This window comes from Hirundo rustica, chromosome 4 (genome assembly GCF_015227805.2).
Source record: "Hirundo rustica isolate bHirRus1 chromosome 4, bHirRus1.pri.v3, whole genome shotgun sequence".
Lineage (NCBI taxonomy): Eukaryota > Metazoa > Chordata > Aves > Passeriformes > Hirundinidae > Hirundo > Hirundo rustica.
The window spans coordinates 40,424,109-40,451,621 of record NC_053453.1 but is presented as its reverse complement, the minus strand read 5'-3'; the positions used below and the strand labels follow the sequence as shown (position 1 = coordinate 40,451,621).

The 27,513-nt window shown below is 35.0% G+C and overlaps 1 protein-coding gene across 1 annotated transcript in view; it reads right to left on the bottom strand.

Moving 5' to 3' along the window:
* Nucleotides 1-27,513, bottom strand: part of PTPRQ (protein tyrosine phosphatase receptor type Q) — a 105,108-nt gene that overhangs the window by 44,393 nt on the left and 33,202 nt on the right. Inside the window, exons 19-26 of the mRNA XM_058420365.1 lie at nt 25,067-25,232; nt 24,299-24,589; nt 23,788-24,063; nt 22,844-22,995; nt 21,039-21,180; nt 19,222-19,491; nt 9,372-9,704; nt 2,924-3,045 (exon numbers count right to left, since the gene is read on the bottom strand). Of these exons, the coding sequence (XP_058276348.1) occupies nt 2,924-3,045; nt 9,372-9,704; nt 19,222-19,491; nt 21,039-21,180; nt 22,844-22,995; nt 23,788-24,063; nt 24,299-24,589; nt 25,067-25,232 (1,752 nt within the window). The remainder of the gene's footprint in view (nt 1-2,923; nt 3,046-9,371; nt 9,705-19,221; nt 19,492-21,038; nt 21,181-22,843; nt 22,996-23,787; nt 24,064-24,298; nt 24,590-25,066; nt 25,233-27,513) is intronic.

Below are 27,513 nucleotides of genomic sequence, written 5' to 3'. Positions count from 1 at the left end.
AGTAATAAACTAAAATAATCTTTTGAGGGTTGCTGAGCAATTTTTAGCATTGGATATTATATGAAAAAGATCATGAATAATTTTGGAGTAATACTTTAGGTACACCTGTTTCTGTGTTAGAGCAGGCTGTGGGTTAGATTACATTGTGGATACCTCTCATCCTTACATCTCAAATAATCTGTAGTTCCGTAGACTAGTGTTAGACTTTATATCCAGTTGATAACTTCTAATGGTAGCTTCAAAAGCAAGATAAAGGAAAAAATGGGTGCTTTTCCAGTGTTTCATCAAGTATTTACAAAATTGAATGCAGGTATATTCCCACTTCTTCAGTTAATAATGTTTTTATTATTGTTTCTTCAGTGTGTAATTTGAAAAGAAAATTAGGTAGCTGTACAGTAGTTTTCCTACTGAACAAAATCTGTATTAAATGCAGCTGATAAAACATTAGAATAGCTCAAGCATACCATTTACTTGACAGATAGGCATATATCCACATGGAGAATTAAGCTGAACTAAACTTTCTGATGAATTAAACAGACATTCATTTCCTGGGATGACCATTAAGAACTGAAACATTTTCTTTTTTCTGACTATCAACAATCTTGCATATAAATATTTATTCAACAGCTCAAGTAAAATCCCAGCTCTACATTATTAAATGTATTTCTATTCTTCATGAAGTTTAATGGTTAAGTTCCATTTTCCTTACCCATTTCCAGAAATATTTTATTCAGAAGTACTTCTAATTATAGTAGACAGTAAGATTAATTAAAACATGACTTGGAGGAAAAATAATGGAGTAATTTTTAGCTTTTCTGATCCTTAAAACTGCTAGGCACATCTGAGTAATTTCAAGCAGAGTCCTGATACATTCAGTTATGAACACTAATTATTAACTTTTAGTATATAATAGAGGAGAAACCTGAATTATTGTGCTCCATGATGCTATTTTTATAAATATTTAAAGATACTCAGTTGAGAATAAAAATGAGTAAAGTTATACATACTGGAAGTTTGTGGAATTTGGAGTCTTCATAAAAATTCCCCACTGGGACAATAAAATATATACTAAAAATGTCACTGAAAAAGATTGTGACCTCTATTGGTTTTTAAGAAGGAATAGGTTTGTCTACTAAAGTTCTACAGAACTGGCACCTGTAGTTACTGATCATTAGACAGACAACTTCTAATTACAAGGAATCCATAAACAGAAGGCTTGTTATCTGAAATATACTTGGAAAAACAAACCTAAGCAAAACAAAACAAACAAAACAACAAAACAAAACAAAAAACACTCACTGTAAAAACAAAACTGGTCCTCCAAACTGAAGATTTGAAACAATTTTTTTAAGTTCCTTTCAAATACTGGCAAGTTCACCTGGAACATTCCATAGATCATCTTCCTTCAGGAGTTTTATTATAACTTATATTGATATTATTGATATAATATTTTCAAAGTGTAGATTAAGATTACATAATTTATAATTTTGAAATTATCAGACAGAGAGGAAATTGTTTCAATGAAAATTGATAAAATATTAAACCCCAAAAAATCAAGCTTTGAAAACTGAATTTCTAAGTTTTATATAAACCATGAAATATTTTCCTGCTGATGCACTAAAATGCTGTTTAGTCAAAAATGACAGGATGTTTTCACAAGGAATAAGTCTTCTTTAATTTTATTAGAGAGAAAATAAGACTTGCTGTGTAGCTTTTAGTGACCTACTCATTGGTCCAAGCAATCAACCCTGTAAATCCTGCCCTTCTCGTACATCCTTCATCCTGCCATCCTACTGCTGCAGTAAGCATATTCAGAACTGAGCAGATTTCACTCTACGTGTTGTTCAGTGAACTTAGGGAAAGAGAAAATTAAAGGACTACACATTATTCTCTCTTGTAACTTTTCTGAGCAGCCTAAAAATACTTGGAATTTTTTTACTGATCTCAATAGACATTTTGATTGCAGAAATAGCATTAATATATTATGTAATTATTATGACAGATTCAGAAAAATTAAATATGCACACTTACTTTCTTCTCAGAAAACTTTCTGTTTAAAGGCCTCAAGTAGTTTGAAGCAGACTTTGATTTTTTTCCTACTATCTACCAGACTGATTCAAAATTTTTGAAACTGCAAACAGCAACTTTTCCTAGGTAGCATCTAGTAAAGTACTTCCTATTTTCAATTATAGCCCTATCTGTATAATTCCTGGCAGAACATGGAACCTATATCCTACTTCTCATGCTCTTGAACTCAGAAAGATGCCTATATTGCCACAATAATGGAGTTTATTAGTGATGGTTTTAAGGAGTTTTGTAAGTGCAATAGAGGATGAAAAGAGAAAAGCCACTAGAGTTTTTCTCTTATGTCAGCTTTTTTGGTTATAAAGATCAAGGAGAAAGCAGTGTTATTACTGTGCTACCAAAATACAGCTAATCTGATGGACAGAGCGCCAAGTGCAAAGAGGGAAACCTAGTTTTACTTTAAAGTTTGCCCTCTGGTGCCATGTAACTTTGTACAAGTCATTTCCTTTTGCTAGGTTTTCCACTTTAGTTTGTAAAATCACTGTGATGAACTTTCCCTTCCTTTGAAGAAGAAAAAATCATTATGGTTAAAAAGAGGTCCACTTCTACAAAGCTCAATTACTGTTTTCCTGAGTACATTTGTAGATACTTTTTTTTTTTCCCTCCAAGACCTCTTATTAGTACATGCTTTTTAATATGAAGCAATTAATTTATCTGCCATTGATAAACTAGTAAATGCTCAATTAAACATTACGTGGAATTTATGTGGAAATAGACACAATTATATGGTTTTCAATCCAGCTATGTCTGTCCTACAATTTCTATAAGAATATCTGCTGTGGTATTGATATCCCCAAGCATCTGTATAACCACTAGGAGTAAAACAGAGTTGCCTTACCGAGGTGACATCTATGAGGTAGCTCATTGGTCCTGTAATGATGGTAGGTTCACTCCAGCTGACATTAATACTGTGAGGAGATGTAGCCAACACAGTCACATTTTCTGGAGGACCATCTGGAGCTGTAGAAAAAAAAATGTGTATGTAAATCATGGTGAAGGAACTGCACAAAAAATAAACCAGGATAATTTTAATGGCCAGTAGAGATTTGAAAATAAAACTTTGTCACACAATTAAGATTACATGCTGCTTGAATAACTATATATATATATATATTTTTTCATATGTAAGTCACTCCATGTGATTTAGATATACACCTTTCATTGCAACCACAATTTTTCAAGAGTATGGACTGCCTACAACTTCATCTTAAATTGATTATAGGATTATTTAATTACAAGTTCTTTATGACATGACACAAGCAAAATATATGCAAATATTTATGCAAATAGACAAGCATAATATATTTGTTTATTCCAAATAAATCATTCAAAGAACAAGAAATTGTGAAAAGACATATTCTGCCTTCTAGAAAAAATTTCCAGCAGTATCAGAAAATACAAGTAGAAATAATTTTATACATTTCCTTTCAATTTATTCGTTACATGTTGAGAAACTACAGAAAACCCAAACAAAAGAACTGGTAGGAATTGAAAGAGGGCAAGAACGTTCATGTTAAGAAATGAGATTTCCCTAAAATTTCCATTTGCTGAGGTGATATGTGAATTTACCTTGTTACTTCCTTTTAATGAATAAGAAATTAATGAAATCATAATAATAAATCATCAATTCTCAGTAAATGGTATTATTTTTTTCATAATAAGCATTTAAATTTTGGGAAAATAAAATTTGGAGTAGAATGACAACAGATTTGTAGATAATCACAGAACTTGGCTCCAGGGTGCCACTACTACTACAAAACAACTGTAGTAAGTATCACTGAACAGCCTGTTAAAAAACAACATATTTGTACGTATTTCCAGAACATGACTTCATGATGCCTTCTTTTCAATCTACCACAAAAAATATACAAATCAGTTAACAATGTATTATAAAAAATTACTAAGTCTACCTATGATAATCAGGAGATGCAGTCTCTTTTCTCAAACAAGATTAACACATGAATATGTAGTTTGCCACCAATAATCATTAAGTAAGAGGGCTAAATGAGGAAAAAATTGGAGGGTATACAAGGCTACTTAGTTCTTCAGGAAGAACACAGGGTAGGAAAAGAAGTATGTAGCTGCTGCAGTTATGCATTAAAAATTAATGAGGAAAATAATAAAATTTTGCACTATGGAGGTGAAAATTTGGCAGCATCATTGCAGAATAAAACAGAAATGATTGGGATTATATAAGGTGCTATGATGAGTTTAGGGTGTTTGATACAGGAATTAGATTCCTGTGCTGGTATTAGCAGGAATATGCAAGACTTTATAGGCAGGATCAAATTCAACCATTGGAAGCAGTCCCCAAAAATATTGAATAGCATGGAACAACTGAGGAGTGTAACTGAATGAACTCTGAGTGCACAAGGGCTGATAAAAGAGGAGAGCACTCAGAGAAAGCTGGCTGTCAAGTGGGAAGCTACAACAGATAAAATACAAAGGCAACAAAGTTCCCTGAAAATTAGAATAGGCACAAATTTTATTTTTCAGGTAATGCATGTCAGGCTTGTTACAAAACAGTATATTTCAGTGTAAACAAGGTTTCCAGTAACTGTGGCAGTGATATTTACTGACTTTACTGCAAAGTGAAATTTCTGAAGAACAGTATAAAATTATATATGTATAGCTTCTTGAGCCTTTGTTTTCAAGCCAACTAAGTTTCCAAAGACCAATTTTCCTTTTTTTTTTCTTTTTTTTTTTTTTTTAATAGAAATAATGGACTCTTCAGTTATGCATTAGATGGTGTGAAATAATTTTAAAGCATAATCTAATATACAAATTATCCAGTCTGCAGTTACTCACACAGTTAATTTCTACATGCAGTTTAAACTTGATGTATTTGTAGATATTTGCAAGAAAATTCTGATTGAGTATGCTATATTTAAGTTACTTATCTAAAGTATGTCTAAACATTAATACCTGGTTTATTTTAATCACGAAAAGTAAAATTTCAGACATTAACCAAATCATACTGAAATGTAGGAATATTTTCTGAAATAACATGTATAATTGGAGACAAAACCACAAAATGAAAGTTATTTGATGTCTCATGTCTTACAAAAAACCATCTCTTTTAAAACTGTGTTTGATTCAGCGGATAGCTGCGGCATTCTGATTTAGGTTTGTGAAATGAATCTGGTGAATATGAAGCTATGATATCACTACCCTCTTTCTCTTATAAATCACAGCAATTTACTCTGGAGAAACGACCTAGTCTTATTCTCTCATTCCCCCATAATCCAATCACTTCCTCTCATAGGCACTTTTCTCCTGTTTTTCACTATAATGCATTTTCTGTAACTAATAACCATCATTTCCTGATTATCATGCTTCTATCCTTGCACAGGAATGTGGGTCTTATGGAGGTCAGGGTCATCTTTCCCATCCATTTGCGTCCTGATGCTAAGGCAGCAGTTAAGTGAGTTAGTTTGAAGATAAGTCAGGGTAGCCCATCATTTAGCATAATCCTGAAAAATAAGACTGAATACTCCAGTTTTCTAACAGAAATTCATGCTTGCCAGTTTGGTTAGGATCAGCTTCTTTTTCCCTTTCCCAGCAAAAATTAAGTGTGTGCTTCACACACACTTAATTTAAATTTTTAATCATCTAGGTAATCTTTATGTAATTTTAAACAGTTACATCTTATATTAGCCCATCATTATTTTCATGTATTTACTTTTGGAAACTTCACAAACAAAGAAAAACAAGTTCTCCCAGACAAAGCTTTACAGAAAAAAGAACACATAACTAGACATGAAATCTCATTACTTTTCATCACACAGAAACGTTTCTTTACTAGTACCAAGAAACTGGGTATCAGCAGGGATTGGGAAAGAAGGCACTGAAAAGAGAAGCATAACCCTCTGCCCCATGCTTCTATGTCTTACCATTCATGGGACATTAGAACATCTGGGATTTTTCTTTGTACCCCAGTATATCCTGGCATTAGGAGACTTGGCAGTTTACCGAAATGCACTACATTGTGTAACTATATGAGATCCAAAGTGAGGTCAGTGATCTCACTGTCATTCATTTTCCAACTAATACTGACCCTCCACGATTATTTTTCTGTCAGAAAACCTAGTTCAGAAGTCTCAGCCAATCTTATTCTCCTCATAAATTTAATAGTGAAACTTGTGGTAAGTGCAGGTGTGAGGGAACAAAGTTTCCATAGCTATGTAAAACATTTCTTGCCCTTTCCCTTATTGTGACACAACACTGTGATCTGTGCTGGTAACTTTATAAATCTAAGTATTGATGAAAGTATTTAATTTTGTAGAATAGATGTGGCTCTTGGGCAATCAATTAGCTAAGTAATAATGGTGCCATCACACTACTTTATGAGAGAGTAAGACAATTCCTGTGAGAATAATCTGCAAGAGAAGGCTGAATAGTTACCTGTGTGATGTGAGAACTGGGCTGTACTAACAATCCATATTATTTTCACGGAGTAACTCTATAATCACTCTCAGTACAGAATACTGCCACAATTTTTGTTTGAAACTTGCAAATGAGTTAAAGAATCTTGAAAATAATTCCTATAGCCTTACATTTGTCTTCATAATGAACAACTGAAATAAACAGCTAAGATCCTCACCTTGTTCACTGGATAGTCAGAATTGTTAGGTATTTCTACTTTAGCACAACAATCAAAGCCTCAGAACTTGTGAAAAACATTTAGGATTTCTTTTTGTGTCATTTTGCTGCTCTTGAAGTTTCTTCTCTTTATATTCTGGGCAATGAGTCTAACAGTTTTCACTTTAAATGCTCCTCCTGAATATGATAATAAATAACCTCCTGAATATAATATTTTAATACTTTCTTTAGGCTTGAGGGAAACACAAATTTCTGAGAATCCAATGAATTATAAATAAAAAAGATCCTTTGACTATTATTTTGCAACAAAGGTTACTTAAACTTGGGTAGAAGCAATGTCTTAGAGAGGCCATTCTTGAAAATCAAGTGAAATAGCACCTAACGTCTTCCCTCAAATGCGTAAACGCAGTTCCCATTGATTTTATGGGTTAAGTACTCTGGGTATTTTACATAGCAGCTAAGCACTCTTAAGCCCTAACAGACCATGTATATTGGCTGTGTATCAGCAGGCTAATCCAGAGGATGCCTAGCCCTGTCCATGGGGGCAAGGAGAGGGAGATCAACACCTGCTTCCTGCACATACTTTGCAAGGCTGGTCAGAGTACCGAATCTGCTTGGAGCATTCTGAATTTCTCTTTCCTTATACAGGCTGTAGCCTTTGCAAAAGAAAGACCAGAACTGAGGGGGGTTTAACAATAATTCTAAAAACTAGGCTTTAAAAAGTATGAGGTACCTAGAAACCTGGCCTTGCTAAAGATCAGCCTCTGCACATGGAGGCTTCCAGCACTGCTGAAGCATGACAGAGCTGCCAGCTGGCTACCCAGATGCATCTGTCACCTTTCTCTTTTTATTCCTCCTCAGCTGATTGCCATTACCCCAGGAAAAAGATCAGTGTTCAGACATGACATTTGGAATAATGCCCATTCTTCCTCGACTCCACAGCAGTGTGTTTTATAGGCAGCTTGTCTCCTGATGTGTCACCGGTTTAAGTCACAGATACAGGTCAGCAAACCTCAGCCCTTGGCTGGAAGAACTGGTGGAACTTTCATAACTTCACACCGCACCACGTTTAAACTATCCAATAGAACACACAGAGGAAGGACCTGCCTGCTGAGAATGACACTGAATTGGCATAGAAAGGGCTTGTGCAGTCTATTGAGATATTTGTACTTTTAACTACCATCTTCTCAGTGGGTTTGGATAGTAAACTAGTTCTCTCTTAATCCAAATCATCACTGTCCAAAGAGGACATTGCATCCTAACTGTATGCAATTATATGTGTTTTCATTATCTGCTTCCCCATCCATTAAATCCTAACTATTTTAAACTCAGCAACATTTTTTTGAAAAGTATTTGCATACATCAGCAACTGAGTTCTATCAATTTAATAGTAAGAAATCTCCCCAAAGTTTCTGTCTCAAGAGTTACAAAACTTCTGTTGTTTATTTTCTGCTCCATCTGCATTTTTTTTTTCTTCTCTTTAATTTAAAAAGTTGCATTGATTTACAGGCAAAACTTCCCCATAAGAGTCACTGCACAAAGAAAGTAAGTGCACATGAGAATGACTCTGCAGTTGGTTCCAGCACTTCTCAATCCAAAGGACTACTTCTGAGCTTTATAAAAAATCAGGCTGTTATGATGTTTACTACCACAGTCTCCAAACCTCCTGTGTTCACATCATTCACATCATGATTATAAAAACATGAGTGGGACTAGGTGAACATCTGGACTATTGAGTAGTCCTTGGTACACAGCTGTTTAAGTAATTGGTAGCGCTATTGTTATTACTCTGTAAGGGGAAATGATTAAAAGAGCTGTGATTAAGTCAGGCAACTCATGGTGATTCTCAGTTGTTCTACAGAAGCTATTGGCGAGATCTCAGATATTCTCTATCCTAGGATGGCTGCAAACTGATAGGGAAGGCCATATATCCCCATGACAACTGCCTAAATAATTTATGTTTCATGTTCCCTTCTCTCAAATATTTAGTGGTGACTTATTATTTATGACAACTACCTCTTCTCTTACTTGGAAACTTAAGTCCTTGGCTGAGGCATGTGGGTTCTATATGTCATGGCAATCCTCTACATGTTACATGGCTACTCTGATTAGTAAACTCTGCAGGTGGATATGGCTTTGGAAAGAAATCTTAATTCCTCTGAAACAATTGCTTAAATTCCATTGCCAAAAACATATAACAGAATTTCAGGAAAGTTTTACAGTGTTAATGAACAAATTTTTAATCAAAGAATTAAAAAAAAAACTTTCTTCATTGGCACACCCCAAAGGTGAAACTGTATTGAAAAATGGCAGACCAACTCACACAAGCAAAACTTCAGACTTACCAAGTCTACACATGTAGTATGGCTGAGGATTGAAATCGTTATTGGGTAACCAGTAAATATAAAAGAGTATACAAAATACATTGAAATATCAATCAGTGTTAGGTATGTATACCTACCACACAATTTGTATAATATTACATATATATCTATCTATATCTATATCTATATCTATATCTATATCTATAAATAAAAAATAGGTCAAGAGTTGCTATAAATCCTTATTGACTTCATCAGTATTGTAGGTCTATGAAGAAATAATTTCTACCAAGAGTTCTTGCTTGTTTAGATGAACATCATATTGTTATAGCATTATGAGACACGGCAGACATCCTTACTTACAGCCAGGAAGGGTTTGAGTTGAAATCCAAGGTGAAGAACTGCCATAACCAATATTCGTACTGGCAGCAATGGCAAATCTGTACCATCTGTATTTTTTCAGTCCATACACTGTGTCTTCTATCCAGTCATCCATGAAATTTGCATATAAATACTGATTCATCTCATATTCAATACATTCCATAGCTTCCCAGTCATTGCAGTGGATGGATTGTAGCTGTGTGGTAATCTTGTAGTTTTGAAAGTAGCCAAAGATAGATTTTGGTGATCTCCAATGTAAGGTCACACTTGTTGATTGCACATTGGAAAAAACAATATCCCTGGGAGCACTAGGAACTACAGATAAAAATACTTGTAAGATACCTTAATTTGAATGAAAAGTGATTGCAACAATATTACTTTTATCCACTGTCAAAAAAATACTTTAATAAGCATATCTAAAGACCAAGATTCAACTTCATGTGTTTAATAAGCAATATTTCCAATGACCTAAAAAACACTGTACATATTTAGGTGGCATATACTTACTATAGTTTTTGAAATTAAGAAAAATTCTTTCAGATATGGCATGTAGGACCAGCTTTGAGAGGTGTGATGTTTCTATTGCTACCTTTTGGGGCTATATCTCAACTAATGGAGGGACTATTACAATAAGTTATTTTTGGCCTACCCATGGTATCTTTTACTGTGGGTTCTAACTGGGATTATTCACCTCTCATTTAGAAATATTCATGTGTCTCCCTCTTTCTTTCTTATATGAAATCCTCAAACAAGACATCGAGGTAAGTTTTGTAAGTCTCCTGTTTCACCTTCTGAATGAAAACTATCAATACACACACTATGTTTGCCCAGCGTTATAGAAGAACATTTAGAGAATTTAGCTTTACAAGAACATTTAGAGAAAGAGCTGAATAAAATATAAAAAATAAACTTCCCAAAAACTTTGCTTCCATTTACTTATATGCAGGTTATATTCATGTCCATGAGACAGAAGCAGTGCTATATGTACATATATATAGATGTACACACATTTACTCTGTCTATATTGAGTCAGCAGTGTACTCCCAGATTTCACAGACTAGTTGCAACATATGGTTTTGTGCTATATTATATAATCATAGAGAAAGCTAATATTATCTCTAAGACTCTGTAAGATAATACTAATACTCTCTATGGCAAAAACTGTGCAGAAAAATCAGCTCAGAAATCGTTGTGTGCACATAGCTTTAATTAATGCTTTGGAGTCTTTGGGGGAAGAGGTATCACTGGTAAAAGAAAAACACATGATACATCCTCAAACTGAAACTGAAGAAGTCCCAAGGCGTACATAAAGAAGAAAAGGATCCCAGACCAATGTTACTGGGGAAGAAAGAGAAAACACTGCTTTCTCTTTTCTTTCAGCCTCATGGGAATATCTGATCTTTGCTTTCGTCTGCAACAATTTGTTTATTAAAAACATCACAATAAAATAAGCTGAAACTTCTCCACTCCTCCATGGATGTTTAACAAGAAATACAAATTCTGAATCAGACAAAGCTGTGTTGATGGAAAGGTTGAGAAATTAAAATTCTTTCAAATGAACCCAAAGCATGTGGAGTCTGCAGGAGAGAAGAAGAACCACAGGCCTTCCCCTGTTCTTCCACTGAGCTCTCACGCACAAGTACACAACATCACGGTATGGAAGAGCCCCAAAGGCTTCCATCTTGCTACACTCTAACCAGACACAGAACAAGAGCAAACTATATTAAAAAAAAAAAACCATTTCTAAAGACAGCTTTCATCATTATACTCCAAGCTATCACAATTAAGGTTGTTTTTCTCTGTTGCTATTAGGATGAAAATAAGTACAGAAAGTAGTAAAGAACCTCAAAACACACAGTACCATTCTTGATTGCTCAGATTTGGAGACATAATACTTAGTTTATCCACTTACAGAACTGCAATATTTTCATAAAAACTCTATAAACTCTATTAACTATTTGTGTAAATTACAAGAAATGTCCTAGTTTGACTACTAGCTTATGGGAAATACAGGCAAAGAAATGCCACATGGTTAGTAGAAAATACCTGAATTTTTCCTCCATAAATCTTCTACTCTGTTAATATCTGTTAATATACTGCAAAGTATGAATTCTTACAAACTCAAATATGATAATGATAAAATGTGAGCTAGAATAGAACACTAACTAGTGTGCTATAGTCCAATACAGAAACTAGGGTTTGCCATAAAGCAGATAGCAACTGGTTAGATGCTGGCTGTTAGTAGGAAGGTAGAAATATATACCTTCACTTGCTCAAAAGTGCAGCTGGTTGAGCCCTGGCTGGCACAACTGCAGTCTGTGCACCTAAAACAAGGCAAGAGGCTGGTCACAGAGAGAGGAAGAGCAGTGCCCGTGGTCTAGACACCATGATTGCCTTTCTTTCTTAAGCAGAGTACCTTGTTGCCTTATTTTCAACATGTATGATGACATCAAAAATAATTGAGAGTTGGCAACTTTGCACTAAAGAAGAAGAAGACACTTGGCTTTCATAGAACTAGAAATTATTTCAGGCAAAATGATGGCAAACCTGATTTGTGTACCCTCCCACAGACTTATAAAATTCTAATAAATCCAGCTTCCATGAGCTTTCTATTGTATTTGGACAGACAAACTCACTGCAAGTGGGGGAAGAATGGAAGGTGGCAAAATGATGTTTCTCTTTCTGTCCTTTTTCCCACTGACTGCTGAGGGAGCCCATACACATTATCTTCATAAGGCTGAAGGTAACATCTGTGATTAGCCCAGTGAGTAACACTACATGAAAACCACCATTTTTAAAGATAAACTTGTAGATATCCTGATAGCAGACAATCAGACCAGCATTTCTTCTTTCATACAAAAGCTTTGATAACTATTTTTGTTGTCATTTTTCCAGTTTATGAAGATCCATATAAACAAAATATTTTGAACCTAGAAAATCAAGGGTCAGTCAGGAGAATTCACAGTAAAATTTTCTCTGTCATTGCCTAGACTTTTAAATTGAGTCAGGGCCTTGAACGTTAGTCACTTTAAAATCAAGCTAATTTTGTCTCCTTCCTTACATAGAAAAATCAGATATAAATGTAATCATTTATTAGAACAAATGAAAAGATGTGTCCTGAAACTGGAGTAGATCAAAGAGGTTTGGTCCTAGAGCCACGGTGAAGAGCAGTGACACCCAGTGGCACAGTATCTCTTGGACTTGGTGATTGTGTTCAGAGACTATTTCAAGAGGGCTATGCTATTGGGTTACAGATACAAAGCATGGAGAATCAGATTTCCATTCCTCAGGAATGACTAAAATTCCCCCAACTTTTTCTGTCCACAGATGGTACTGATTTGAACAAATCATTCCATGCTTCCTAAAGTAATAATGCAGCTTGTCTAAATTTTCTAAACTTGATTTAACTATGATGAAGTGATCACTGTTCACACTAAAAATTATGGAAGCCAGAAACTCTATATTTTTCAATTATTATTTCAGGTTACATTGGAACTGTATAAAGACTTGTTATCGAGTTTTATACACTGACAATTTGATATGTACCTAATGAGAATTGTATTATTAATCCAAATTTCAAGAAAGGTGAAAGAAAGAAAGGCCTGAAAGGAAGGCCTGAAAAACGTCATGATTGTGGTATTGTAAGACACTAATTGCAGAGGACTGTGCTCTGATTAGTTAGTGGGAATTCTCGTCCTAATCCCAAGTTTAAATTTCCCAAGAATCATACGTACAGTCCCTTAAGTCTCATCACATATCTCACAGTCGTTCCCTATTGTGTTATGTTTGCTTTAATTTAACTATCTCTGGGAGTAGAGAGTTCTTCTAAGTCTGAAACATTTGGTGCAATGCACTCTACCTATTTTTCCATTTAATAGCTTCTAATTCAACTTCTGAAATCCAGTCAGGGAACTGGCAGAGAGGCTAACCATGAAATGCTCTTGAATTCAGTTTCTGAACTGGAAGAGGAATGAGATATTTTCAGGTTCACCTATCATTCTTTATATGATGCCTAAATTTCAATGAAAAGTAACTGTTATCAGATCACATAGGATTTTAAGCTCCTAAAACCTATTTAAATGGCTGAGCTCTCACTGAAGTTGACAGAAAGTTAAACACCTAAATAGAAGTTAGTCTGGCAGATCTTGGCCCTATGCTTGTTTGGCTACAATGCTAATCAGCCCTTCCAAAGCTGGATAACATAAATAAAAGAAAATTCTCGGTAGAAAAAGGACTAATACAGTGCAAAGACTTGTATCAAGCTGAAATTGGCCTGTAGAACTGGTTTATACTACCAAAAACACTCGTTAGGAAAAACCTTATTCACAATGCAAAGATAACCTAAGGGCAACAAAGGACACACAAAATTACAGAGAAAAGAGAAATTATGGCTTTCTGTGGAGACTTTTGTGGAAAGCAACAACTACAGCTGCACAGGCCGTGAACAGAAGATGGTAATATGATATGGCATAGTTCCTAACAAAGTTAATAAAAAAAAGTCTTCCTACAGAACAGCTGCTTGTAGCTGGAGTTTGGATTAAAAGAACCGCGGCAGCCTAGAAGTCTGTTGGGTGGTATTAAGAGCATCAGTAGGAGGAAAGTGGAGAACAAAGTAGAACCGATAGCAGTGGGCACACACCAAAAAAAGTCTTCAGAAAATAGAAATAACTGAAAAGAAAATAAATATTCTGTATTGATTATCTCTATTAAATTTTGAAAGCCTAGTTACGCAAATGAGTTCCATGGGTTAAGCTGATAACCATGGTCATGTTAGTTGAGTATAGAAAGCTAACTTCAGGAGGACTCAACATGATATAAAGTCCTGCCCAGTATGAATAAGTACATCATGAATAGGACCAAAATTATTTTGCTAACATAAAAATGTAAAAAACTGTAGACTATTTTTCCCATGACTTGAGACTGACATTATCAGACATGCTTTAAAGGAAATTGCACAATTGAGAGCATGTCTTAAAAGAGCCTCTCAGTCCTAGCACATTAGAAAACTCAGTCTCTAACGGTGGGATCTAAGTACTGAAAAATCAAATCATGCAAATCTAGAGAAATGCACTTCTTTAAGCTAAAAACAGAAGTAGTGAAAAGCTGTCTGTACTCAAGTCTTAAATGTTCAGCTCTCCATTAAATTAAAACACTATCTGCTTTTCAGTAAATACTGTATTTGACCTGTAGATGCCATCCATGTCAGATTTGTACATGTATGTTGCCACCATTTCTTATATAATGCAGAGTTGACCTAGTCTCTACGAAAAAGATAAAAATTTCTTTTTCCTATACTTTATGAATCTATTTTTATCAACTTTCTTGTAAAAAATAACACCAGTACGATTTCATTGGCAGCAATAAAGTGATACTGCATTTTCCTAGTGAAGATTTGCCATCAACCTCAAAGCCATTTACTTAAATTTGGACCAAACAACTAATCAGAAGATGTAAAGAAATCCATATTACATAAAGAAAATTAGATCTGGGAAAAATATTAGTCATCTTGAAAAGAAGTGTTTCAAATATTCTTATTCCTAACTCAGCAGGCAATTTTTGGATGATTTTACTTTAATGCAGTTTTGAAATAAGAACTTGCAGCAGGGATTGAACATGTGAAACACACAGCCCTTTTCTGCACAGGGGACACTGAAGCTCTGCCATTTCCAATACAGTGGCTCTGCAACAAGCTGATTCCTCAGGATAACTAAGGCAGCACATCTGCATTACACATCTTACTTGAAGCCCTAAGAACCACTTGGGGGCATGGGTTTAAATATTCTTCCAGTGCATCATGGTCATCTGTCATTTTTGTCACTACTTAATGAGGAAAACCATGTAACTCCAGCTCAGAGCTGTCATGAACTGCCAGTTCCTGAGAAAAGGATTTATGTTGAAGGAAACAGTATTTCCTTGGATGTGAAGATGGCTTTAAACTCTTGCTATGTTTTGTGTTTCTCAAAGGTCTTGATTAAAAAAAAGCCCACATTTTCCAGTGGAAGCCTCCATACTGGAGATACAAATTCAGAACCTTAAAAGTGTTCCTTGTGCAGAGAGTAACAACGTTTTGTGCACAGGTAACAAAAGATGATTCTAATTTGCCACCTCCACACCAAAAGAGCTGAGAAACCTTCCCATTACCAATTCCTTGAGGCATTATTCTTTATTCACAAGTAATACTTTTATGCATGGCTACAAGCTATTAATGGCCTGGAAAATGAAGCCCAGATAAAAAGTAAAAATGTTTCTTGGACAAATTTCTAGCCATATTTCTTTTAAATGTACGATATGAATGAATCTCTGTTTAGCAGAAAATAAATGATAAGGACTGTCACCAGAGCGCAGTGGGGGCCTCAGCCTCTTCTAAGACTGTGTTCAGGCATATCAGGTACGACTAGCAGTAATGAGGAGAAGTAGGGGAATTACTCTGTGTGTCTTAATACTGCAATCAATATGATTAATATTCTCAGAAAACAATGAAAAATCTATTAAAAAATCTAAATAAAAAAATAAAACAGAAGCAGTTTTCTTTTTATTATTCATGCTTTGGATACCCCCAAGTGGCCTTTTAATTATTCTATTTTTATTGCAAACTGAATGACTGTTACACTTGTGCCAGATTTGTGAGTTAACTGAATATTCACAGCTTTAGTGTGACTTTTGGGGAAGTTTCCTACTATTTCATGGCTGTCTCTTGCTTCTAAAAATTCACTTAATCTTAATGAAATTTCATTTTAGTATGTTAATTATCTTGAAAATAATCCAAAGATATCTATTTGGTCATAAAATCCTATTTACGCATGTGTATGTATACTATATTATCTTTCATATCCTTATAATGTATTTAATCACCAACTAATACTACCCGCTACAAGCTGACAGATTTTATAACACACCGCAGCCTGGCAGAGGTGGTTTACCATGACAATGGAGCTAGATTAGACACAAAACACTACTAATCTCCTCATAAATTTAAGCTTCATGATTCATGTTTAATTGTACCCAGATAGGAACAAATTTACCTCAAAAAAGGCAAATAATCTTGCCAAGAATTTAAAGGTCAAATGCTATGCAGTGAGATACTGAGCCAAATTCGATTTCACTTTATGTCAGAAATAAATGCTTTGCAAGTGACTCAGTGCTGGCTACATATTCTGTGACTAATCTTAGACCACCATAAATAAGAAGCTGAGAAAAGCTATAAAACTGTTTCCATTCCCATCCATGAATCTCCAATTCCCAGTATCCAGTCACTGCAAAACAATTCATGCAAACATACAGCTAAGGAAATGTCCTAATAATAACTAGTTTGTTGTAAATATGACTAAGCAACGACGAAACAAGAAAGGGTCAATGCAGAGTTTGTGGCAAAAAAAGTAATTGTGTTGTAGTATAAATCCTTAACTTAGGGAAACTCCCAGTGATAAGACACATAGAGCAAATGTTAGAAAACAAAGACTGGTTTGGGGTTTTCTTCCCTGCTAGCACAACACTTTATAACATGGACCATAAGACACTACCAGTCACTCCCTAGGGCCAGGCTCAATCCACAGCTAAGCCTTTCCTCAAGGACTAACTAATAGCCAATCTCAAATTTCTCAGAAATCCCAACAATTAACTTTCCTCAGGTGTCACCCTTCTTTAACATTTCTAGAAACCTTTCCCCCATCCTCCAAGATGAGAAGCACCTGGGAAGTCTGCTGTTCTCTGTTACCAGAGGGTAACATGCCTCCAATGCAACTATCTCCAAGTTTGAACTCCATCCCCAGGTTCAGTCTTGCTCTAGCTCTGAGGCTTGGCTGTTCTGCAGCCATGATGTAAAAGAAAGCTTTGAGTATTCTGACTGCATTTGAGAAATGTCTGGAAATGCAGGAGCACATTCATCTATGTTGAGCACAGCAGCTCAGCTCACTACATTATTGCCAGCCGACACTGTAAAGTGTTGTGTATGCTTGTGTCTAATACTTAAACAATGCCTTTGCCTTTTCAAAATTGGATTTTGAGCCCCACTGATGAAGAGAAGTTTCTGAGCAAACAAGAGGACAGACGACAGTCTTAAATTGCCATGGTTCTGGACAGAAGGAGACCAGCAGGGATCACAGGCAGCATTTGTAAGGGAACTGTTGATGAGGAAGCTAATTTAGACAGAAAATTTTCATCAGAAAGATGTGTGAATGTGCCACATCATAGTTTAAATAACAGATGTGACCAGGCTTTAGTGGGATAGACTGTATCATGAGGAGGGGCAGTCATCAAAGTACAACCCTGGCTATTTCCACAGTGTCGGCCAAAATACACCAGCAAGGGGCTTGTCCTTTGGGAGCTCATCCTTTTGATCTGGAACCACAGCAGCAGTACTTCAGCTGGCAACACAGACGTGGTCTAGATCCATCCAGACATGCACATCCACAAATCTAATTTTAAGAAGTGTGGAAATCAAAGCTTGTAGTGGGAGATCAAGGCTTTATGGCCAGGAGTGATCCAGTGGAGGTCCATGTCACACAGGAAGCTAGTAACAGGAAGTCTAAGAGTAAGGGTAAATCTAATCTCTTCCAAGCTCAAGTCTGCATAGCCGAGCTGCTCCCCTCCATTTGTCATTCTGAAACAAAACCTTGCTGCTGACACAGATTCTTGTGTTTATTATTTGACAGATCTGAGAAAATTCACTCTTTTCGTTGAAGTATATATGAGAATGAACACTGCAACTCATCTTTTAAGTTATTAAAAACCTTAGTAATAAAGAATTACAAAAGCTAGGTTTGATTTCTAAGCCTCATGGGGTACAGTTGTGCTCCTGAATCCCAGCCCTGTGTTTTCTAATTATTCAGCTTTTCTGAAATAGAGACCTCCTCAACTCCAGTGCATAAGTTGATGTCACTTAACAGAACACAAAACAAAGAGCTAAATGCTGTAATTTCTCATGTAATTTAGTAGAAAAGTGGAATTTTATGTGGATGTTTCTTGCTTAGCATAATTTTTTTATTTTTATATTTAACTATCACCAAAGAAAAAAGTCCTAAGAAATAGTTGCAAGAGTAAAAATCATCCCTGACTGGAGGACTGAAATAGGTCTTTGCTTCCTGGATTCAGATATGAGCTCCTCTCCACTTTCAATTTAGAAGATAGGTACATAGCTATTCACATAGAACTAACTCTATTTATACAGAATATCATCTCCATGTTTCATATGTCAAGTGAAAGCACTGTGAAGACTAGGTGAAGTGTGAAGTGTGTGTGTGGAGAGAAAATGGAAGACAGACTTTGGGTAACAATTTTTCATTTCAGTGCCAGAAAACCTGACTCTGTTTTTCTTTGGATTTAGCTCACGATTTTCTTTCTTTTTTAAAAAAATCCTATTCATGAAAAGTTACTACAAGTTTGCTTGTAGAGGCTAAATTCTTCTCAAATTGCTGAATTCTGAACAGCTTTACTGTCAATGAACTCATACCACTTTCAGTTATTAAAACCAAAACAACAAAAATTTTGCTCTCATAATTTTTTTCAGTCTCAAATATGCTAAATACACTAGGAACAAGACAGATATTATAAGACAAAAAAAATAGGTGATCATAAATTAATAAAATAACTATTCAAACTCACATAGAAAAATGTGTTCTCGCTGTGCTTTTAAAAATGGCAATTTATTCTCATCACTAGGTGTGTTCTAAAACAGGAGAAAGAGGAAGCCCTGTTTCTCTTCATTCACTATTAGCAAGTAATTTAAACAACAGAATTATTTAACTGCCTGTATTGAAGCAATTTTTTCATGTCTGCTTGTTTCATAGTCATAATTTAAATTACACAAAAAAAAATTAACTTGATAATTATTTACCTTTTTCTGGAAGGGTAGTGGCATTGCATATCTGTTCTTCACCATCACCAGCAGATGTTGCAGCTTTTATTTTAATTTGGTAAGTAACATTGGAAAGCAGATTTCTAAAAGTATGCAGTGTATCATAAGATGAAAAATTTGTACAATTTCCTTCAACTGCTATGACATAATGTGTAATTACACCATTGGCTGAAGCAGGAGGGTCCCACTGCACTAGGATTGATTGCCAACTCGTTGCAATACAACGAATGTTCTGTACAGCATCTGGCACTTAAAGGATACACAAGAACCAAAGATTAACATGCACACACAATTAAAATAGTAATCACAAAACAGTATCACTAGAAAAACAGACCCAATGTTCATAGAAATAGTCAAACACTGCAGTGTCAAATTAATAAAATAAAAATATTGAATGAACAAAAATATAATTTAATAATTAGATTGTTAATTTCCAACTACTATGAATGTGACTGATGTTAGTACTTGAGAGAGAGAAGGCCATCTGTCCGACTTCTTCCTAATTGTGTGCTTCAGTTTTGTTTTCCCAAAAAACTCTTTTGCTTGCACTTTCCCCATGTTTTTTTTAAACACAGTGTACCATAACATATACAATATACATTACCCATATACCTACTCCGTACACACAGCAAAAACACTAACAGTAGAAGTTCCTTATTTATCTGTTTCCTTATTTATCTGTCAGCCTTATTTCTTTCAGACACAATATCACATTTATCTGTACAGAAATCACTGGGCAGGTTTCAGAGCTGTCATATCAATTCTTTTAACTTACTGTTCCCCTTTTATTTGCTGGTCACAGCAGAAGAAATTTTTTAAATTTTTTAAATCATAAAATATTAATGAAGGTAGAAAATATAATCATGTTGAAAATAGAGCAATTGTTTATGAACAATTGGTTAAAGAGAACTGAAGAAAGTACCACAAGTAGCTCTTGAGGAGGACCACCTTCAGCTGCAGGGGTCCAACAGCCAAACTGAACCAGCCCAGTGATGATCCAGATTTCTGACGGTGTTGTAACCCTTTGGTACAATAAACAGCAAAACTTTTTCCCAGAACCTCTGTCTTACAGGTTCTGGAAAGAATCTTTCACTGGAAATGTGATCTTAGCAAACCTATGGTCATCATATGGGATCTTTATATTTTGGGATCTGCTCTCCCTTGCTAGCCTGGGAGCACCCTAACCCATGTTTGTCACCTGGCACTGGCAGCTCTTACAGAGCCTGGGGCTTGCTCTGACCTGGCAAAGGAGCTACAGTTGTGCACAAGAGACAGTTTCACAAACCCACAGGCTCTCTTTAGTGAATGTTAAATATCTCACTTTTAGTGCCTAACTTACTTTCTAAAATGAAGTATTAAAAAAGAAGTTAAAATTTTCTATTTGTCTAATATAATTTTCAGTTCATTTACCAATCTTTTGTCCAGCTGCTTTTGATACTGCTAATGTTTCAGTTATTTTCACAGGGATCTGAATTACTGCTTTGATCTGCAAAGACTGATACCTAACTAATTTTCCTCCCTTTATCTGTGTTGCTATTAAAAGATTTATAGTAGCCATATAAGCCTCTCATTTCAGATGAGGACATTTTTAATTGTACATTTCGGAAATCAGACTTCAAACCCAGTCTACAGCAGGAATGTGAATCGGTGCTACACAGGCAAGAGACAATGCGATAGTGTTAGGGTATGTTTTCTTTGGAGAGAAGAGGAAGACTTTTGTTCAGTCATACAAGGAAAATAAATATAAATATATTTAAAACTGTCAGAACTGAAGCTTAGAAAAAGTCATATCTAACCTGATTCCATTGTTGTAAATTGGACAGCATTACTGAATTGATTGCCATTCCCAAGTTTGGTAAATGCAGAGACACTGATCAAATAGGGGCTGTATGGTTCTAATCCAACAAGGTTTGTCTCATGGTTTGAACCTGAAATGTTCTTAAGGAAGGAAATATTATTAGTACACAATTAATCTCGAGAAGCATTGAGGCCTTCCCCTCAATTACTGAAATGAACAGAAGATTTACAGCCATAGTTTTGCCTCTTCCACTCTGAGTAGCTTTCAGTCAAATACTGAAAACTATTTCCAGCTTCACATCCACCCCCTCACCTTCTACTTCCTTACACACCTCTGCAGTGGAAGAGGTCAGGGCTTCTACATAGATAGAGAAGGAGTTTAAAGGAAAGAAAAACAAAACAAAACAAAACAAAACAAAAAGCCACCCTCAGCTCAATTCCTTGGATCTGTTTTTCCCAGACCATGCGAGGCAAAGTTGTTTAAATGCTGAGAAGATTATAATAACAGCAGGGAAAGAACTGAATCTCAGAAAAAAATTCTGGTAAACATCTTGTGGGATCCAAGTTATCAGAGAATTATGGTACCTAGATACAGTATTCCTATATACATTTCTTTCTCTGCCTTGCTGACACAACCTAAATCTAATTTCTTGCACATAAAACACTACAAAACATGAAGAAATGTAGGGCATAGCTGCTACATTCAGGTGCTTCAGCCAGTTTCTGTATTCCGATTTAGTTTGAGACTGCCTCAGATGGACAGATCTTTGGTGGCTTCTAATTATACCCAAGGAACGTGTTTCCAAAGGTAGCTGGCTGTAGAATTCACAGTTCATCTTCCATATGTGCATTGTGGCTTTTCAAGTATTATGGAAGAAACTGGGATGATGCCAGCACTTCCTTCCACAATGGGGAATAACAGCAGACCTCACTGCAGCAATGTCTTTTCCTGTAGCTTTTACAAGCATCTCAGATGAACAGGGTTCACCCTATAGTTTCTAAGCTTGAGATGCAATCCTGATATCAGCTTGCTGCCTTCACAGTTCATGGAGAATTCCTTGAGGCCACCCAAGCAATCAGATTTAAGCCTTGATCAAATTTTGTATATCATAAAATTAGATTCATAGAATGGTTTGGGTTGGAAGGGACCTTGAAGATCATCCAGTTCCAACCCCCATACTGTGAGCAGAGAATTTTCCATCAGACCAGGTTACTCAGAGCTCCACCCAATCTGGCCCTGAACATTTATACAGCATCTATTTCAGTTACAATTTACTCAGTTCTTATTCTGCTTTTCTTTGGTTTTGTTTTTTTTTTTTGTTTGTTTTTTTTGTTTGTTTGTTTGTTTTTTTTAAACAAAGACCATTAAACTCTGAATATTTTTTATTATTATTTTTTCAGACAATTAGGAAATGCTGCCTTTTTGAATCTTTAAAGTCCATGGGTACTAAATAAATAAACAAAGGTAGCCACAAAGCAAGTAACTTTTGTCATTTTCTGACATCAAACTTACACTAAAATACAAATTAAGATTAATAAATCTCACAGTTAATGAAACATTAGAAACACAAAGCAAATTAAAATCTATAATTTTTTCCTGTTTAATTTGAAAAATTGAATTACAGGTGTGGTGGGAAGGAAAATAAACTGTCTTAGCAAATAGGAGCTTATAGGAGCTTCTAAACTCTAGGAGCATAATAGACATTTAAAATACTTGCCCTTTTTTTTTTTTTTTTTTTTTTTTTTTTCCCCTAAAGCATGGAAAAGATTTTGAAAGATTATACACTCTTAATTATAAACATACCCAAAAAAATAGCTTTTCAGTGTTGTTTTGATAAATCTTAAAATTATATCTCATAATAACACCATTTGACTGGGGACTTGGATTCCATTTCAGCCACACAGAATCTGCGGTGTAGTTGATAATGGTCAAATCCTGGGGTGGAGCTAATGGCACTGCAAAAGAGAAATGCTATTGAGGTCCAAATCACAAATAATCCAGGCAATACAATACACTTCAGACATGCAGGAGAACATAGGTGCTTCTGTTAACATTTGTGTCTGAACTCAAGCTAATAGTACTTCATTGCTATTTCAATCTTGTTTCTTTTTCTTTGACATGAAACAAATTCCATTAATCCAGAATACATGTTTAGTCAGCAAGGGATCTTCTTGGAGATCTAACAAATCTATTAATCACTTAAATATCCCTCCTGTCAGAACTAAAACATTTAACAGAAGTCATATTACATATATAGCTGGAATGTGATATATTTTGCTTCCTACACCATACATGGAGCACAAGTCATCATATATTTAGAAGATGTGTAATTTACCATGCAGGGAGAGGAGGTCCATGTAAAATTGAACTGTGTGAATATGTCAGAAATATTTCCATGTTTTATTATTTTCCAATTACGTGTGGGGATGAAGAGAAAGGTACTGTTGCTTGCTTCAAAATCCCTGACACTTTGCAAACCATAACACATTCCAAAGGCAAAAGATATTTTTTCATGGAATTCTTTTTGTAATCCTGTGCAGAATGTGACCTCCTCTTGCACACTGTGGCAGGAGGAGGAGCATTCAGGAAACACTTGCCTTGCAATGCTTCCTTTTGCTGAAAGCTCTTCACTCACAGACAAATGGAAAATAAATCCTTCATATCAACAGGTCTGATGCTCAGATCTAAGATGGATGCAGTAACACAGGGGTGATATTTTGAAGTTGGTTACAACTGAATTTGCTCACCTGACTCATCTGTGTAGAACTGAAGCACAGCAGATGGACCGGGTCCTTTTGTTGTTCTGGCAGCTATATAAATGCTGTACAATGTGAATGGCAGAAGGTCTTCCAAAATGATAAAATTATTGGTGGTAGAGAATGAGTTATTCATTTCTGGCCCAAATAGATTTAAATCATAAAGTATTATAATACCATTTGGCTTAACAGGAGGGTCCCATGAAAGCATAACTGAGGTAGTTGAGAGATTTGAAAATGTTTTGATTACAGGTGCTGATTCTGGGACTATATGAAGAAATAAGAAAGAGAAAAACAAGGATAATCTCAGAAAAATATGAGTTACAATGAAAAAATATATTTTGCGGTCTTTGAAATGTGTAGCAGTTGTTTGTGTAACTGTGTAACAAAAACACTTTAAGTGAAACAAGAAAAATAAACACTTTTTTTTTTTTCTTTAAGAAAGTTATTTGGGATTTTTTTATACATTTCCTTGGGAATTAATAAAATATCTTGATCTTACCATCTTCATCAGTTCTTATATGAAGACTTAGAGCATGATGTTCAGAAGATCCTTTATCAGTGGCTGGTGTGATTTTCAGAAGGTAATCAGTATATTTTTCCAGATCGTCAAAAATTATGCTTGTGTTGTAAGTAAGGAAAGATAATATCTTACTGGTTCCCAGTTGCATTAAACTTAGAGAAACATGAAAGAAGACTAAGCCATTTGGCTGTGATGGTGGAAGCCAGCTTACATTTACAGAAGATGAGGAAATGTTTTGATAGACCACATTTTCAACAAAACCTTCTGGGACTATGAGAGATAATAAGAAAAAAATTAAATGCATGGGTTACAGTAATAAAACATCCAAACCCCAACCAGAAATAACTGTTCAAAATACTATAAGTCTGAAAATGTCAGTTGTATTAATTTTTACAACTTTTAAAAATAATTTGTGTTTCAATATCAAAAGCAAAATAGTTGAGGGCATATATAAATAATTATTTTTGTTAAATTTGTTTAGGAAAAGAGTCTTAATGAAAGCTTAAGACAGTAATTTTATTGCTTGTATCCACAGAGGCTTGTGCTCTATGTTCTTAGTACTTCAAAAACTCAGATCAAAATGCCTTCCTTGCAAAGATAAATATTGCAGCTTTGTAAACCACACTTAATGGTATTTTTTAACTTTGCCATCATAACAGTAAAATAATTTTTAAGTTAGAGAATATTAAATAAATATTTAATAAAAGCACTGATATACAATGAGCACCAAAAAAGTTATTAACTTACTATCCTGATCTGTATACACCTCTATTTTTTCACTGGTTTTGTTTCCATCTCCAAATGCCGTGCTTGCAGTTATCCACAAAGTATAATGGCTGTATTTTGCCAAGTCATCCAGCACTATAAACGGAGACACACTGACGTTGCTGTCATTACCATAATTTGTGAAATTCTAAAGAGAGAGAAAAAAGAAAAGGTTACCACTTAAAATGTTTTTTATTCATTGATTTCTCTTTCTAGTTCCCCATCTAGCCATCACCACCACCACCAGCAGACATGATTTTTGTACTCAGATGCCATAAATTTATACTTTTACTCCTAATGAGTACCGAATTTTTCTAAAATACTCAATTGTATGATGCCTGTTGTTACTCCTTGTAAGTACTACAGAGTACATAAATGGCTTCTTCTGTTGTTTGTAATTGTTGAATGACAATTCAGGGATTAAAACTGTAATATTGTAGTGTGTTTATCTATGCTTCATCAAGAAAATGACAAAAAAGCGCAACATCTGCTACTTGCTCATAGATTACATGAATCACACACGACTTGGCCCATTATTGTTAACTAAATCAAAGGACTTCTCTCTCTTTAATCTGTTTTTATGAGACTGGATTTTGAACTTAAAACTTTCAGTGGTGGAGATCTCACTGCCCCACTTGATAAACTGTTCCTTTTGCTAGTTGTCCCTTGCAACAACACCATGCCATTATCTCTAAGAAAGTGTCTGTAGTGAGTGGACCGTGTTAAACTGAAGGCATCAACTGAACTTTTTTCCTTTTTGAGGTTACTTGCTAATGAAAGGATAGCAGCAGAACCTAGTCCCACTGTCTTTTGAACTATATTTAAAAAGTCATTAATACTGTGACTACAGCAATAAGTTAGTGCTTCAGATCAGCACCTCTAAGGAGGCTATTCCTGTTTAGAATCAACCATTTTGGAAGATGAAAAGAAAAACTATAAAGCATATTATTTATGTAAGTTCAGCTATACCACATAAGTGAATGTGTTGCATCATCCGCAGCTTTACAGGAACCTGACTTAGATGATCCAAAACAGTTTGGTTCATGGTTTGAAAATTGTTGAGACATTATTTAGCCCATAAGTATATCAACTCAAGCATTGGGTAGGAACTCAAATCTTCACGGCTGATTCAAAGAGACAGTAGCATTTCTCTCTGGCAGCCACATTGCCCCAGTGAGCGGATGGCATGGGCACCATTTCTAAGGACCAAAGAAGTCCTAATTTTTCTACATAGCAATATTTTCAGGATGATCTGGATTTTGCCCAACTCTCTGATGAATTCCAGCTATTTGGCCTGTGCCCTATTTTTGATGTTAGATCAAATCCACATCCTTCACTTCTTTAAAATCCAAGTTAGCTTTCAAGGAAGTGTTTTTCTGAAAAAGAGAGGCTGTGAGAGCAAACTTATTAAAGCAGGAGAAAGGCAGCAGAAATATTTGGGTATTAAAATTTAGAAATACCACATATTAGCACAGGCATACTGAAAAATGGATTATATTTCTCATGAGGAAAGTTCCTACTGAAGAAGTCACATATCACTGAAGTGGTATTCTCTATCACACAGTTGAGTCAGTACTGTTAAAATGGATAGTTCAGTATCTAGATGCCTGTCACCAATACATATCAATTTATATACCTAATGCAACAGTTCACCAATTTTTTTGTCTCAGCAAAATATTTTTATTTTTGCAGAAAAAACAATAGGTGACACGCTCATTCATTTCCCTAAGATTTTTATACTTGTATCTGAAGACCTAGTTTTGCCTGCAATCACCTGGTACTGACATAAATAAGTAAACAGGTTTTTTGGCAATGAAAACTTAAGCCTTCGTTTTGAATGCAGAAAAGAAGCTGCACAAATTGTGAGAATAATTTTTTTATATCCACTCTTATTAACTGACTAGAAGCACACTGTTAGTTTTGCCCAATAGAATAGGTTAAGTCAACATCAGTCAAAATATAAAAAAATTCCACCTTAATATATTACTATCTTCTAGAAATAGTTTGGATTTCATACTAGATTCATACTTAACTTAAAAAGGGCTGGAAAGAGCTTTGTGTTACATTTGGTAAGTTGACTAAATTCAAAGGTTTTTAATTAAATTTTCTGATACTTAAGTAGAGTGTGACATAAAATGTCATTTGGTCCAGAAGAAGCATTCTAATACCCTATTGCTGTTACTTTTATTGTTAGCAATAATTTATAACATCTAATAATCAGATTTTGTTTTAAATAAGACCTTAAATAATTACCTGAATTTTCAAGGTAAAAATGTCAAGGCTACCACATCAAATTTTGATCCTAGATTTAATGGGAGCTTATTGGTATGAACAGCTGAAAATTCTACTCTTAGTTTAAAAAGACCTTTACAATTTTGCCAGCTGTCTGGCAGTTAAGGACTCAGTGAACCAACATGAATATTATTAAC